The following is a 17,461-nucleotide window of genomic DNA, read 5'->3' as shown; positions in this document are numbered from 1 at the left end:
CAATTCTACTTCCAGAAAGCTGTTTAATAAAGAGGTAAGGAAAAAAAAATTTAAATGTAGTTATGGATGGCACAGTGATTGACAATTTTCAATTGCCTTCTTAATACAAAAACATTACAAATAATCCCTATTCTAGAAATAAGAAAATGGTTAAATTATCATTTACAACTTCATAAATAACTTACTTGTAGCAATTACACATTTTAGAAAAATAATTGGGTGTGAACAGGTGTTATTATAAGGATAAAACGGTGTTTGCTGGTGAAGCCTGACAGCCTGGGTTTGATTCCTCAGCATCCACATAAAGCCCAACTCTAAGTGGTGCATGTGGTGTTCGCTTGCAGCCGCAAGAGACCTGTGTTCACCCATACATACACACAATCACAAATAAATCTAACTTTTTAAAAAACTTTTTAAAAAGATTTGAAAGAAAAAAAAAAAAAGATGGGTTGGAGAGATAGCTCAGTGGTTAAGGCACTTGCCTGCAAAGCCTAAAGACCCAGGTAAGATTCTCCGGGTAAGCCAGATGCCCATGTGTCTGGAGTTCATTTGCAGTGGCTAGAGGCCCTGGTGTACCCCATTCTTATTCTTTCTTCCCCTTCCCCATCTCTAATAAATAAATAAATAAATAAAAATCTTTAAAAAAGATGAAAAAAAAAGAAATATCTTAAGTGAACATGACCATACACACACATATGGATGCATATGCATACTTACAATCACAAGACTACTATCAATTCCCAGAAACAGGGCCAAATGAATAAAAAGAACATACCTCATTTTGGCATGAACTGTCAGTGAATCCAGAAGGTTCATGGGTAAGGGAGTTATAGATGCTGAAGCCAAACAGCTTGTTCCAGGAAGAGGTATTCTCATAATTCCATTTCCATAAATAGTTTCCACTAGAGCTCCCATAGGTAACGTAAAGCACTCTGAATTTGTGGAATATGCATTACACAGCAAGGCAATCTTATAGTCATTCATCTGTAAACTTTTATTTCTCAGACTCTGCTGTAGGAACCTAAAAATTCACATTTATTTAGCAGAAAAAAATAACAAATAATTTTCATGAGGTTAACTTGCATTTTTTAAAAACTGCAATCACATCAATCAATTACTATCTTTATTCCTACAGACACTAGTTTCTGTGTAACATACAGAAAGATATGCATATTCAAGTTTAGGTGATATTTCAGACAATTTTAAGTTTACAATTAATGGATATTTATAAAGTACAGTACTATATTATGGTAATTCACAAACTCATGAACAAGACTTCTATTTATTATCTGTTTAAACATAACATATATGCCTTTATTATTGGTTTCATTATAAGATGATTATGGGTAACTCATAAAAGCCACATGTAAATGGAGTCTGATTACCTTACAAGCTCCTAAGAAGAAATGTGGTAGTTCTCTCAGAAGTTCTGGGAAGGAAGCTCAGCTACTCCTAACACCCCTGACTGGAGCCCAGTTGTATCTACAAAGGGCATATCTTCTGAGTCATCACAGCTTTGATAAACATATGAGGGAACATGCCAGCCACATCAGTTCAATTTTGGCAGCCCCAGGAGTGATGACATTCAAATCACAAGGACTTGAGAAAGTCTAAAATATTTTCACGTTGCTAAAAAAGATATGTCAATCAAATTAATAATTTTAAAGTAAAACATAAAAATAAAAAAGTTTTGTAAATTAAAAGAAAAATACCTATCTATATAAGCAGGATTAATCAAGTTGTCTTCTGATACTGCTACTATCAGCCCAAATCTCTTCCTATAATATATATATTAAACATTCACCTGTACACCTCTAATAGGTGCAGTGAGATTTCTAAACAACATAGAACCACTGAAACTGATGTAAGTCTACAATCCACTATTTATCAAATAAGAAAACTGCCAAGTAACTGACAAATAACTTACTCATGGTGAAGCTTTAGGGAATGAGGTATTGGAATCTGTAGCTTAGAATCGTCATTTTGGGCTTTTCTATTAAGATGAATCCAAATACAAGTCATTGCAAAGGCATGAGTTGACTGGGGTTTGTTAATATCAGGAACTGGGATACACTGAAAAGTAATAATTATCACATTGTATAAAGGAGAAGAATTAAATAATCACATGTATTTTAGTAATCATTTCTGTTATAACTCTTTAAAAACCCATCTTAATTTAGATGATTTTTTTTTTTTTTTTTGAGGTAGGGTCTCACTCTAGCCCAGGCTGACCTAGATTTCATTATGTAGTCTCAGGCTGGCCTTGAACTCACAGTGATCCTCCTACCTCTGCCTCCTGAGTGCTGGGATAAAAGTGGAATCATTATGTAGTCTCAGGCTGTCCTCAAACTCACAAAGATCCTCCTACCTCTGCTTCCTGAGTGATTTAAGGTAGGTGCCACCAAGCCCAGCTTAGCTGATAATTCTTTGAATAGTCAATAACACAGCTCAGAAGGCATGACAACCATAAAATTAAAATAGGATGTTTAATTTGGTATGCTTTTATTTGACAAGAGAAGTGTCATACCCAAGCTTTTCTTAATACAGAGAGTTTTCAAACAAAAATCATTATTTTAAATACTGAGCATACCATGTAAGTATATTAAATGTGATAAATATACTAAAAACATAATTTCTATATGCTTTATAATCTTTAGTTGACACATGAAAACACAACATTTATAGACATTAATGAGTACCATGTTATGCACATGCTGAGCAATTAGTTTAAAATCACCACCTAACTCCTCAAACACTGATAACTTCTTTACGGCAAAACCTTCCTGATAACTTCTTACTAATGTATAGATACCCTAGCATGCAATGCTACACTAGGAATTCTTACTCCTATACAACTGCAACTTAGTACCCAGTGATTAACCCATGCTTTGTCAAATAATAATCTGTTTTACAAGAACATAAAGAAATATAAGAAGCAACTCACTGGGCATGGTGGTGCACAGGTTTACTCCCAGCACTTGGGAATTAGAGGTAGGAGGATCAGTGTGAGTTCAAAGACAGCCTGGGACTACTAAGTTCCAGGTCAAAATGGGCTTATAGCGAGACCCCACTTTGAAGAAAACAAACAAACAAACAAACAAAAAACAGACAAGCATAACAATACAACCCTATGTTCCAGCATTCCAGTGGCTACAGCAGAAGGAGCAAGAGTTCCACTGTAGCCTGGACAACACAGGGAAGCCTTGTCTCAAATTTAAAAACTGTAAGAGGGCTGGAGAGATGGCTTAGCGGTTAAGCATTTTCCTGTGAAGCCTAAGGACCCCGATTCAAGGCTCGATCCCCCAGGACCCACTTTAGCCAGATGTACAAGGGGGCATACACATCTGGAGTTCGTTTCCAGTGGCTGGGGGCCCTGGCACGCCCATTCTCTCTCTGCCTCTTTCTCTCTCTGTCTGTCGCTCTCAAATAAATAAATATCAACAATTTTTTTTAAAAAGAGTGTCACTTTGTTAAAAAAAAAAACTGTTAAGAAATATGGACTGTCACCAAACACACCGACACACTAGGGAGACAGTGTGAGTATCATGAACTGAGGACTGTGGTACATACCGAGTTCCAGGCCAACCTGAGTTATATAGGGAGACCCTGTCTCATGCTCTAAAAACCCAAAACATATTGAACACTGATGGATAAAACAATATGGATAGCCAGAATCTGCTTTAAAATTACCCAGCATTTACAAAAAACTAAGGAACAAAGATGAAATCAGAAACAGAAGTAGTTCTAGGTGATGGGTAGATGGGGTTTACTGTTCTAGCCACTCTCTTTTGCTTGCATGTCTAATCTAAACTTCATAAGTGTTTCTAAATCAAGCATAGCAGTGCACACCTTTAATCCCACACTTTTCAGGCAGAGGTATGAGGACCACTGTGAATTTGAGGCCAGCCTTGGACTATAGAATGAGTTCCAGGATCAGCTAGAGTGAGACCCTTCCTAGAAGCCCCCGACCCCAAGAAAAGTTTCTAAACTGCAACTGGGCCAAAAAGAAGATTTAGTGGCTGAAGTGCTTGCTGCATGAGCCTGAGGACTTAAGTTTGGTTCTCCAGCACTCCCTTAAGACTCTGGATGTGACTGCATGCACCTTTAATCTCAGTGTTTGGGAGACAGAGACAGAAGGATCGCTGGGGCTTGCTGGCTAGCTAGTCTACCAAATTAAGTGACTTCTGGGCTCAGTGAGAGATTGATCCAGTCTTATGGTTTAGAGTACAACTTACTAAGAAAACTGAGTGGTGCCATACTGAAACTTAACTGACAAACAGAAAGCAAATACTAATACAACATTTGTTATTTTGCCATCCAACAATGAGCAGAGATCAGAATAGCAATGAATGAGTTTTAAAAGTATAGACTTAGAGCTGGAGAGATGGTTCAGCACTTAAAGGTATTTGCCTGCAAAACCTGATGGGCTGGGTTCAATTCCCCATTACCTATGTAAAGCCAGATGCACAAAGAGCACATGTACCTGGAGTTCATTTACAGTACAAAGAGGCTTTGGCATACCTTTTATTTATTTATTTTTCTTTCTTTCTCTTTCTGCTTGCAAATCAATAAATATTTAAAAACAAACAACAACAACAAAAACCCCTTAAGAATAGACTTAGGTGGGCATGATAGCACATGCCTTTAGTCCTAGCCCAAGGAAAGCTAAAGAAGGAAGATCGCCAGAGTCTGAGGTCAGTCTAGAGCTACAGAATGAGTCCCAGGGCTATAGTGAGACTCTGCCTTGAAAATAACAACACATAAATAGAACTATAGACTTACTTAGGATGTAGAAAAATAACTATGTACTAGATATATCAGATATATACTAGATAATCAATTATGATTTAGTATCAATTTTCAAAATGTTCTATTTTTTCTTTTTACATAAACATGAACTAATGTCAGGAGACTGAATGCCATTGATCAGGGTGAGGCACAGAACTGGGGAAACAAACCCACACAAATCCAGGGTTCTTCCCACAAAAATCACACAAATTAGGTATAAATCCACCTCATTCATTCAGTGATACTTACCTCTTTCTCTGGGTAAAGAAGATCAAAGAGTTTCATGACAGGGAGAAAATCAGCTAGCGCATTTTTCTGAATACTTCCAGAAATGAATTGCAGGAGAACCCACATCAGATGATCTCTGCCTTTAATCAGTCCTCGTCCTGCTAACTGTAAAAGATGCTATGTTATAGAAAGTTGTGGGGGTTTTGTTTGTTTTTAAGGAGGAAACCAAGCACCCAGGAGACTGAAGTAAGAGGATGACCATGAGTTCAAGGCCAGCCTGGGGCTAAATAGGGAGTTCCAGGTCAGCCTGGGCTACAGTAAGACCCTACCTTGAAAAACAAAAACAAAACAAAAACAGAAACAAAAACAAAAAAAAAAGAGGAAATCCTTGTGTTACAATCATAGTTTGGATGCTAAATGTTCCCCAAACTCCTATAGGCTAAGGGTTTGATCCTTAGCTGACAGTGCTGTTGAGAGATGGGAGAGCTTTAGGAGGTGGGATCTAGTGGAAGAAAGTTAGGTCACTAGGAGTATGCATTTGGAGGCTGTATTTGGATACTGATCCTTTCCTCTCTCTGCTTCCTGTCTACTATAAGGTAAATACAATTCTTCCATCATACATTCACCTACCACAGTATACTGCCTTGCCATAGGCTCAAAGGCAACATGGGCAAAAAGACCAGGACTGAAGCCTTGGAAACTGTGAAACAGAAAAAAACCTTTCTTTCTTACAAGTTATTTACCAAAGTATTATGTCACACAGATGAAAAATGGACTAATATACCAGGTATCTGTTCTAAGAAAGTCTAATTTAGTGCTTAGTCATTACTTAGTCTTAATTCAGGACACACCACATGTAGCCTGCTAAATTACTTTAGTATTCTATAGGTTATTTTCCTTTATCATCCAAACAACTATGCATACCAGAAAGTCATTGTTTTAGGACAGGTGTGCATGAGAACCAAGCTCAATATATGATCATTTTTACTAAAAATACCTATCAAGGGCTGGACAGATGGCTTAGTGGTTAAAAGACAGTTGCCTGCAAAGCATAAGGACTCATGTTTGATACTCCAAGTTCCACTAAGTCAGACACACAGTGACACAAGTGTGCAATGTCACGTATGTGAACAAGGGGGCATACATGTCTAGAGTTTAATTACAGTGGCTAAGGCCCTAGTGCTCCAATTCTCTCTCATATTAAAAAAAGGCCAATCTGTTGGGCTTGCCTCTCACAAAAATACCTATCAAAAAATGAGAAATTGGGCTGGAGAGATGGCTTACCAGTTAAGCGGTTGCCCGTGAAGCCTAAGGACCTCGGTTCGAGGCTCTATTCCCCAGGACTTACGTTAGCCAGATGCACAAGGGGTCGCATGCATCTGGAGTTCATTTGCAGTGGCTGGAGGCCCTGGTGCGCCCATTCTCTCTTTCTATCTGCCTCTTTCTCTCTGTTGCTCTCAAATAAATAAAAATGAACAAACAAACAAAAAAAGAGAAATCATTGCCTGGTGTGGTGGCACACGCCTTTAATCCCAGCACTCAGGAGGTAGAGGTGGGAGGATTGCCATGAGTTCTTGGCCACCCTGAGACTCCATAGTGAATTCCAGGTCAGCCTGGGCTAGAGTGAGACCTTACGTTGGATAACCGCCCTCCCCAAAGAGAGAGAGAGAAATCTTTTACCTGTATGTATTTTTTTAACTTAACACTTTCTCAAGGACTAGTTATTATAAAACTCTGCTGGCATATCACAGACTAAAAGAAAATGATGGAGGAACAGTATGATGGCTGAAAGAGTTTCAACTTACATGAAAAATTTTTAAATAATCCATGTTGCAAAGATGTCATAAATGTAACATTTATTCTCTGTGCATTTAAAATCTTATGACTGAAACCAGCTCTCCCCAAAACCTTAGTCCTATGCTTTTCTTTGTTTAAAAAAATATTTTATTTACTTTTTATTTATTTGGGGGGGGGAGGGAGGGAGGGAGAGAGAATGGGCATATGAAGGCCTCCAGCCACTGCAACAAACTCCAGACGCATACACCCCTTGTGCATCTAGGTTACATGGGTTCTGAGGAATTTAACCTGGGTCCTTTGGCTTCACAGGCAAGTGCCTTAACCACTAAGCCATCTCTCCAGCCCAATCTTATGCTTTTCTTGCATGCACTGCCCCATCCTTCTAGTCATCACCAAGTAAAAAGCACTAAGTGATCAACCCTACCCTCCTGTTAAGTTCTGTAATCATAGCCACAGACAACCTTCTCAATATCCTTGATCTCTAACTCTTCCTCTATCCTGATTTATTATTATTTTTTATTGCAAAGAGAAAGAAAGATGGAGAGAAAGACAGTAAGCAAGTGTATACCAAGGCATCTTGCCACTAGAAACGCCAAATGCCATGTGCCACTTTATGCATCTGGCTTCAGATGCCTACTGGAAGGAAAACCAGGCCGTCAGGCACTGTACAGAAAAAGCCATTAACTGCTGAGCCATCTCTCCAGCACATTACCAGATTTAGACACTCAACATCCTTAATGTAACCATAACTCATTGTAGTATCTTCCTTATTAATTTCTGTGTCTTGGGCTTTGGTTCTATTCTCTTTGTACCATCAGCTTCTCCATGAGGCCCTGTGTCCTCTCCTGTCTCTGTCCATCAGCTTCTCCACCGGGCCCCGTGTCTCTCCATCTCTGTACCACCAGCTTCTCCATGGGGCCCTGTGTCCTCTCTTGTCTCTGTACCACCAGCTTTTCCATGGGGCCCTGTGTCTCTCTGTCTCCGTACCACCAGCTTCTCCACGGGGCCCTGTGTCCTCTATTGTCTCTGTACCACCAGCTTCTCCACAGGGCCTTATATCCTTTCTGTCTCTGTGTCATGGGCTTCCCCACAGAGCATGTGTGGTAATTTTCCAACTTGAATAGGATACCACTCCCTTTTTCACTGCTGCCAAAAGAAAACCTAAGCTTCTATGCCAATAACATTTTCAACGTCTGTTTTTACTTTCCACCTTCCTCATACTACCAATACTTCTTATGTATCTTTCTTTGCAGTTTTCCTATAAGTTCCTATCTTCCCAAGTGATACTATGACTGGGAAAATATTCTGCTATCTTTTCTCTTGGTAAATGTAGTAGGCTGAATGTAAAATGGCCCCCACCCCAAAAGACTCATGTGTTTGGATACTTCACCCCAGCTAGTGGGCTATTGGGAAGGTTGTGGAATCTTTAGGAGGGGCACCCTGCCAGAGAAAGTGTATTGTTAGCGGTCTAAGGCCTTGAAGTTTTATAGTATAGCCCCACTTGCTTTTCTTCTCCGCTTCCTGCCCAAGGATGTAATACTGGATTCTTGCTCTTACTATGCCTTTCCTGCTGCAATGGACTCTACCCTCTGGAACTGTTAACTGAATTAAACCCTTTTCCTTCCACAAGTTGCTTTTGGTCAGGTATTTTGTCCCAGCAGTGAGAAAGTAGCATATATAGCAAACAGCAAACTTCTATTAAATCTTCAAACATGAGCATTTTCAAAGATTTATCTTTTTTAATGATTATTTTCTTGGGGTAGAATCCCAAAAGTAAGATAAATGAGCCAAAAGATACAATCATTTTATTGTGTTACTTGATACATATGCATCAAATAATGTTTTTCAAACAGACCCAACAAATAGGTAGTGCTTTTACATGGAAAATGATAAAAATTACCAAAAAAACCCTAAACAAACAAAAACAAATTTTTGCCCAAGAAAGGCTTAAAATTAGAGCTAGTGTCATGATAAGATCTTTGGAGAGTGGATGAGAACTTTACCATACTTTTGCCTTTCCATTGCAATCTTGCCTGGTCAGTGAGGTTCCAAGTCAGTCCTTTGACTTTTGAACTCACAGTTGGCTTAGGATGCATTGAAAACATTCAGAGCACTCCACTGGAGGTAGTAGACCTAAAAGTCCCACAGGATACTAATATGGTTTTGGGAAGGGGACTGAAAGAGGTGGTGCACATGGGTATACAACACTCCATCAAGTCTGATTTTCTCCCACATTCCGGACGAGGTTATCAATTCTATACCTCACCAGATTCTATTGAAACATGCAGTTAAGCTGCCATGGTGGTGCCTACCTGTAATTTCAGTACATAGGAAGTTGAGGCAGGAATCAAAAACTTATCTTTGCTGGGTGTGATGGTACAAGCCTTTAACACCAGCACTTGGAAGGCAGAGGTAGGAGGATCACCCTGAGTTCAAGGCCATTCTGAAACTATATACTGAATGCCAGGTCCACCTGGGTTAGACTGAAATCCTACAAAACAAACAAACAAAGAACAAACAAACCAACCTGTCTTTTACTTTTGCTAGTCATGTCTTTGCTATGCCCTTTATTCAAAGTGTAGGGGAAAAAATGCTTGCATGATGACAACTACTATAGCAAGCTCTTCACCAGCTAACTATCTGCCCCTCTACTGAGATACTTGCAGGGTACCACAGTGCCTTTTTGTCTTCTATCATCTGCTCTTTGAATGACTGAATTCAGTTTATACACTTGTAACGACAATAAAAAGAACCCATGAAAAGGATGGAAGAACAGAAGGCAGGATTAACTCTGTGCCTTCTGAAAGCAGTAGGCAGTGCTCAAACCAGAATACAGCATGCTATCAACAGATGATGTGGCTACAAATAAGGACCCAGTACCTACCTTCTGATGGAGTGAAAGGACCATGTGTGGAAAACTGGCAAACTGGAAAAGCACAAAGAAAATGAGCTGACTCGAGAGATGCTGCCACAGGAGTTGGCTCGTTCCCCCATCGTCAAACTTCTCCTCGGTCTCGGACCGTTCCATGGCATATACCACCAAATCCACCAATTGGTCCTCCAGCACAGGGCAGCGCTGCTTGTGCTGTAGGGCAGAGATTAAATACAGTATTCCAAAAGCCTCCCGGTTAGTCTCAGAAGTCACCAGTCAATGGGCATTAATTGTAAAAGAAGCTGAGAAGCATGGAATGAAGTTGAAGTTGGTTAGACTTAGTCTATTAAAGCTGCATTATGTCATAGTACCACAGAGGATGAGTTGTATGAAAAAGTCATCTGATTTTTCAGGTTTCCATAAAACAGACTTTCCTAACTTGATTTAGACTATAGAGCTGTTTCAATCTGACCAAGAATAGTCAAAGCACAGTGGGAAATTTCGCAAATGAACTTTTGAAATAAAGGTAATAGCCTAAAAGACATATGATATGGACCAACTCAAAAGATGAAAAAACCCTGAATTATCTGATATCAAATAGTAATCAAAATGGGCAAATAAAGCAGTCTGTGAACCCATGCATTTTACTTTTTTTGTTTGTTTGTTTGTTTGAGGTAGGGTCCCACTCTGGCCCAGGCTGACCTGGAACTCACTAAGTAGTCTCAGGGTAGCATTGGACTCACAGTGATCCTCCTATCTCTGCCTCCTGAATGCTGGGATTAAAGGCATGCCCCACCATGCCCAGCAACCTGTGCATTTTAAGTAAACAATCCCAAGTTTACACTGCCACTGTTTTCAGAGATAAACCTAAGTGGTGGTCAGATTACTCAGTGTTTTTAATGTGTAGCAATAAATCTGATACTAAAAACTTCTTCCATAAATAAATTAATCTCAAAATAATCTTTGCTCCCTCCCCTTGGAATCCAAACACAATGCAGCTTTAATTTTAAATTAAACCATTTTAAAATCTAAAAGAAGAAAAGAAGTTGGTTTAAACACTAACAAATGAAATGCAACTTCCCTTTCTAGAGGCAAAAATATTTGTGCTTTTAAAAAAGTGATTTAAAAATGTATCATTATCAAAAGAGGCATGGTATGCCAGATTTTAAAAGTCACTTCCTTTTTTTCTTTACAGATGTTATTATGCTACATAGTAGCAGGCAGTTGGAAGCCTTTCCAGTGAACATTTACTGAGACAGATGCTTCCCCCAACTCAACTTTAGATGTAATTTTATCAATGTCTTTTGCCATGAAAAAGGGATATGACTTCTTCAATTTTTGTAGAAAAATGCAAAATGGGGACAAATTTGGAAAGAAACAAAACATAATAAACTGCATCCCCTCTTTTGCATGCTTTTTGCCAGCTCCAAACGGTAAAGCTCCAGTATAGCTGCACTTTCTTGATGCATGCAGATAAAACAGACATCTTTCCAAAACAGTAAGCGCCAATGGTTGTTTCGTATTTTTCCAAAAACACAATGCCATGATCACAGTTCAACCACATTACAGGATTACAAATAGCAATATTAACACCACCAGTTGAGACTAGAGTATTTGTCCTCCAAATGTCATTGTCGTTATAAAGCAGAGCAAAGTGCAACAGACAACACTACAGACTATTTCTCAAACCAGCATGCAAAACTACTGTGTACAGGGCTTGAAATTCACTAGTTCTGCCAACCACCAACAACCTAAGAAATGTGCCAGACAACACAAATTTAGAGTGAGATCATTCAAAGTAAACAAGAGTCAGAAAAATTTGTGAAAAGAAGTGAAGCCAGGATTTCCAGTAGGAATTTTTCACTAGTGATGGGAATTTGCTTCTGCTTTGGAGACTAGCCAATTTGTCATTTATTTCTCTGTCCATGGTGGTCTTCTATAAGTCTACTTAGGGAAAAAGAGAAAACTAAAAAGAATTAGAATTTAGCCACCTGAATAACTTGGAGTTTCCTTTTTAGTATTTTCACTATTATTTTTAGTATTTGTTTTTTAAAAACTGGACTTTTACCTACATGTTTTTAGGCATGTCATGATGGCTATACAGCTAATGATTTAAAGAGGAATGCCAAAAATTTTTTATAATTTTGACAAACTGAGAACAATTACAGTTAAAGCTAAAGGTCTTTCAACATATGCCATGTCCCAAGGTCACCTCAACTTTTCAGAGAATTAAATCCATCAGGAGTGCCTCTGGTACCTAATCCCTGGTATCTAAGAACATCTATTGGAAAAAATTACAAATTTCCCCAGATGTTTTTGGTTAAAGCCAGGGCTATTCCTCAAAACTAAGTTTAAAGATAGTATTAAGCATGTGTCTTTATCTGCCTTTTTTTTTGGGTTTTTCGAAGTACGGTCTCACTCTAACTCAGGCTGACCTGGAATTCACTATGTAGTCTCAGGGTGGCTTCGAACTCATGGAAATCCTCCTACCTCTGCCTCCCAAGTGCTGGGATTATAGGCGTGCGCCACCATGCCTGGCTTATTAACTGCCAATTTTGATATTGTCAAGAAAGGTCTGAAATATAAAATGATCCACTCTGCCAACTTTTAAGTTTTATGCCAGGCATGGTAAGGCAAACCTGTAATCCTAGAACTTGAGAGGCAGAGGCATTACAGTTGCCACACAGGCCAGTCTGGTATGCATACATAGCTCCAAGCCAGCCTGGACTAAATAGCAAGACTCTCTCAAAACAGTATAAATAATAAATAAATTTGCTTTAATTTTCTGCCCTGTTTTGTGTTTTGGAGTCATGGTCTATGCAGTTTTGATTGACTTGTTACTTACTATGTAACCAGACGGGCTGGCCTTAAATTTGCTGAGATTTTCCTGTCTCAGCATCATGAACCGAGTGTACCACCACACTCAACTTGTCTTAGTTTTCAATTATTAAAAAATGGAGCCATCAAAATGAAGACTCTTTATCATACAACAATAGTTTTACAAAGTAGACCAAATGAACATTTGTAAAGCAATTTAATGATTTACAAATAAAGGTTGATTATTAATACACTAAGATAATTCTGTATGCAATGGATGCTAGTAAGCACAGGGCTGGCTATTCATATCTTCCTTTCTGAAAGCACTGATAAACTGCATCTTTCAAAATACTCTTTAAATTGTTGAAAGCCTTAGTTTCCATCACATCTATATGTATATTTAGTTTAAACATGTTTTAGTAATCCAAATTATACTGGAATCTTAGTTTTCAGCTTTGGGAAAAGTGGAAAATAAGGCATAAGCCATTAATAGAAACATTAACACTAATGCTCAATCCCAAGAAGCCGTGATTCTTTACCATCACTATTTCAACTAGTAAGGGACAATGCTTTTCATATCCTATACTGAGTAGCACATGACACTTCACCTAAAAGTCCTGGTATTGTTTTTGCAATGAAAATTCAGATACTGTACTTAGAAGGGCATAAGTTAATTCTAAAACATTACCTTAATGCTTTCAACCAATTTTAAAACAATGTCTACTCAGAGCAAGTTGGGAAGGGAAAATCTCTTTCAATGCTGTTTATTAATTCTCTGCTTTGACCAAAAAACTGCCAATCAGAACCAGAGCCCTATGTAGTTAATAACTTTCAAGGTTATTTCAAAGAGAAACAGTGATAAGATTAAGCTGACTCATAGTAGTGAGAGGCCATACATACTACATAATAAGAGTCTGAGGAGTAAATGTGATTTGGGATGCTTTTACTCAGCAGCAGAAAAACAGAGAGAAATGCTCATGTAAACACATAACACAGAATTGTTTTCACTGTGTGTTTAAGTCCAACATTCCACCCTGCTGGTTGTTGAACTGGGCTATTTATGACCTTCTGTGTGTGACCAATTGTAAGATTAAATAAAGCCCAATTCCTACTGGAAAAAGCAATATGGACAGGTTATAAAAAGGTTTCAAGCTTTAAATAAATTACTGCATTGCCAGAGAAAGGACAAGAAAGTATAGTACAGGAAATATTTCTATAATGATGAAAGATGTAATAAGATGACTTATTTTTGATCATACGGTTTTGGTACTACATTCTCATTATATACCCTACTTTCCAGCAGGTAAAAATAATTTTAAGGCAATTCAGCTTATTATCTTCCATCTATAAATCCCCTCACTAAAGTTTCCTATGAAAACAATTATTGATGAATTGTGATTTTTTGACGATGTTTACACTACAGTGGGACCATACTAACAATGTTCTGTCAGCATTTCCATTATAAACTTCATTTTTTATGGATTTATGTCTTAGTCATAAACTTTTTTTAGGTTGAAACTTGTTATTGAAATGATCAAATCAGATATTTGATCCTGGGATTATTTTTCAACTTCTACTTTGAGAAGAACTGCCCTTTCCAAGGGGGAAGAGGGGGAAAGCTATGGGCAGCTACAGATATCTGGGGGAAGTACTCACAGCTCTAATTACCATGGGTACATTTATCTACCAAGCTATTAAAAAAAAACTGAGTCAAGCATGACTTAATAGTTCATTGTAAAAATTAGCTTTAAGACACAGCATGAAGTATTCTTCCAAAATCAGCTAATACTTACCTCTAACTCAAGTGGAAGCTGATCAGGATTTGGCATGTAAGATGTTAAAGTGACAGAGTATGAGGGAACTGTCAGATACTTCAGTGGTGAAGCAGTTTCACATGTACAAGGATTGTCCAAATAAGGTCTTTGTAGAATTTTTCGAAGAAAAATACCAACTCAAAATAATAAAAGAGATATTGCTACTAGGGTGAGGTGTGGCATGCAAAGTTTCAACACTGAGCAAGTTTTATGGCCAAGCTCTATGTCCTCAAAAATAGGGCTTTATAAATGGAAGCACTGGCACAACCTTCACTATAGTATTGCAAACAGGAACGCTACTTTATATGACCTAGACAAGAACGTCTTTTTAAAATAAAAAACTCGTCTACTTTAACATGTTGGGCTCAAAAAACTTTTAACAAAAATAATTGGAACCACTATTTTGTTTAAGATCTCAAAGGTGCAAAGTCCAGGAACAGCCTTGGGACAGCATAAGAGTTTGGCTTATCAGGTGTGGCCATAGTGTTCACCTCTGCCACAGGTGAGTGCCAACAGAGGCGCCCATTTCAGGAGAACACATCTGGCAAAGACTTAGAGAGAAGGGGGCTTGTCAAGAGGTGTGGGGTCACCTAAGAGTGTGACATTTCTTAGTCAATCCCCATGTTTCCAAAAAAGCCTTCCCTGTGTAAATCTTACCACTCCAATGTATAAAAGCAGCATGTCTATTAAAATGCTTTTTACTTTATTCTCTTTTTATTTTTGTTTTAAGGCAAAGCAACATAGGCAATTTTTTTTTTTAATAATCTGGAAAGATAAGACACATCTTTCCATATCTGAAAATTCCATAAGGCTAGCTTTAGCCCTAAAACATGAGCAGAGTAAAATGGAGTGGGGAAGAAAACAACTCACCAAGGATGGCAGGCTCAAGTGCCAGGTGTTGTCTCTTTCTTGAAAAATAAAAAAATAAAAAAATTGGAAAAACACCAAAAACAAAAACAAAATCCATCCACCAAAAATAACTCTCATATCCCAAGAAGAATTTTTTTAGTGGCCTTGGTCTCAGCATGGTCCTGCCAATTTCAAGCCCCGACCATACACGTATTCTCTAAATGGAATCAGTGGCTACCAAGCGGCCAGCGTATCGTTAGTCACAATACAACAGTAAGGTTGTGAACATACCTGAGCAATGTTCAAGGTCTAGAGCATTGGAGGATGGGCAGGACAAGACAGGACAGAACAAAAATAAAGGAAGAAAAAAAGAAAAGACAAAACAGTGACTATGAGGCCAGCCTCAAGGAACCCAGAGTCAGCACAAACCCCCCCACATGCTAAACCACCAAAACCAAACAAACACACACTAAAAAAAAAAAAAAAGAAAAAGAAAAAGAAAAAGAAAAAAGAAAAGTCACCAAGGAGGCCACTCTGAAGATACCAAGGGCTATAAAAATAGACACCCAAGAAGCAACAAAAAAGTAAAAATTATGGTTCAGTCATGTGTAGGTTTCTCTGGCAAAAGGTATTCTTGAAACTGGCCTTATAGAAAAAAAGCAATGCAAAACAAATCAACTTTAAAAATATCTCCTTTTAAATTTAAACATTCTTAAAGCAATGTATAAATGATAGATACAATATTGTTTAATAAACCATTCACTGAAAAAAGTCATAAAGAGTTCTAAACTGTTTTGCTCAGTTAGCTACAGCAAAGAAAGAGGAGAGAGAGGTGCAGATTCTACGTAGATTGTATTGTTTCCAGCATAGTACAGTACCTGCTTATTTAAACCTAGCATATTGCAGACCATATCCCTGGAATAAGGCTGCTCCAATACATATCTCAACAAAGCAGTCTGTGGTTCAAATAGATCCTTTAAAGGAAATAAAAAAGAAATTATTGCTTCAAAAGTAACACAAATGTGAATTAGATTATTAGAAATTAAAATTTAAAATCCCCTAAGGGCACTTGTTACCTTCCCACAGTAGGCAAAATCTAGTGGAAAAAAAATTACAAGATTTTAGTGTTTACAGGTTATTTGTTCCCATCCCTGGTTTGAAGACTGAGGGGAAGGGGCTTGTCCAGAGTCCTATACAGGGTAAACAAAGAGGACACTAGAACCAGATCTTTACATCTTCCTTCCCCAGGACACTTCCTGCTCCCCCAGGGCACTTTTTTCTTGCAAACAAACAATTACATTTTTTCTATTTTAGAGAAGCTCCTAAAATACTAATGTTATATTTAATTTATATAAAATTTTGTCCTTGGCAATACTATTTCTTAGACATAATTAAGCATCAAGAAGGCTGCAGAGATGGCTTAGCAGTTATGACACTTGCCTGTGAAGCCTAAAGACTCAGGTTACATTCCCCAGGACCCATGTAAGCCAGATGCACAGGTGATACATGTGCCTGGAGTTTATTTGCAGTGGCTGGAGGGCCAGGCACATCCATTCTCTCTCTCTCTCTCTCTCTCTCTCTCTATCTGCCTTTTTCTCTCTTTCTAATAAAAAAAAAATATTAAAAAGCAATAAGACCTTGTCTTCCTATTGTGAAAAATTTAACAGCCAATTTTCCAGAAATCTCTAGGCATTTATGTATACAATTTCTGATAAACAAATCCAGTTTATAGCTGCCACCATAAAAATTGCACTTAAAAATAAAATCTTTTCCAGAATTTAGTTATTTTTCTAAATACCTGAAAGGTTATCCAATAAGTTCATCATCCCCCTATTTTTCTAATTAGACTGACAAAATAGAATTTTGGCATGTGAACATATAAGCTTTGAGAAAAGGAGATACAGTAGTTTTATATTTGTTTATATACACTGGGATAGCAGACCTATACTTAAAATATATTGATTTGAAGATATTAACTTGTATTTATTAGGTATATTTACAAAGATTTTGTTTAGTTTATTCTACTTCTTCTGGGCATGCTTGCAGTGTTTGAGTCACCAGTTTTCCAGTGTCCTTCATCTTCACTTCCATCTATGTTGCTAGAGACAATGTTTTGATATATTCATTGAAAAGTTTATTTCAAATACTATGTGCATGACTGCTTTTTGTTGTTGTTTGTTTGCTTGGTTGGTTGGTTTTTTCGAGATAGGGTCTCATCTTAGGCCAGGCTGACCTGGCACTCAAACTCACAATGATCCTCCTACCTTTGCCTCCCAAGTGCTAGGAGTAAGGGGAT

The 17,461-nt window shown here is 37.9% G+C and overlaps 1 protein-coding gene across 2 annotated transcripts in view; it reads right to left on the bottom strand.

Moving 5' to 3' along the window:
* Positions 1-17,461, bottom strand: part of Med23 (mediator complex subunit 23) — a 61,650-nt gene that overhangs the window by 28,087 nt on the left and 16,102 nt on the right. Inside the window, exons 10-15 of one of the 2 annotated variants that reach the window (XM_004651203.2) lie at positions 16,044-16,139; positions 15,457-15,474; positions 9,698-9,898; positions 5,038-5,181; positions 1,928-2,073; positions 776-1,021 (exon numbers count right to left, since the gene is read on the bottom strand). In XM_004651203.2, the coding sequence (XP_004651260.1) occupies positions 776-1,021; positions 1,928-2,073; positions 5,038-5,181; positions 9,698-9,898; positions 15,457-15,474; positions 16,044-16,139 (851 nt within the window). The remainder of the gene's footprint in view (positions 1-775; positions 1,022-1,927; positions 2,074-5,037; positions 5,182-9,697; positions 9,899-15,456; positions 15,475-16,043; positions 16,140-17,461) is intronic. The other variant, XM_004651204.3, reaches the window with a different exon arrangement.

The sequence above is a fragment of the Jaculus jaculus genome, chromosome 9, assembly GCF_020740685.1.
Source record: "Jaculus jaculus isolate mJacJac1 chromosome 9, mJacJac1.mat.Y.cur, whole genome shotgun sequence".
Taxonomy (NCBI): domain Eukaryota; kingdom Metazoa; phylum Chordata; class Mammalia; order Rodentia; family Dipodidae; genus Jaculus; species Jaculus jaculus.
The sequence above is the reverse complement of the archived record's forward strand: the minus strand, read 5'-3'. Positions and strand labels throughout refer to the sequence as shown.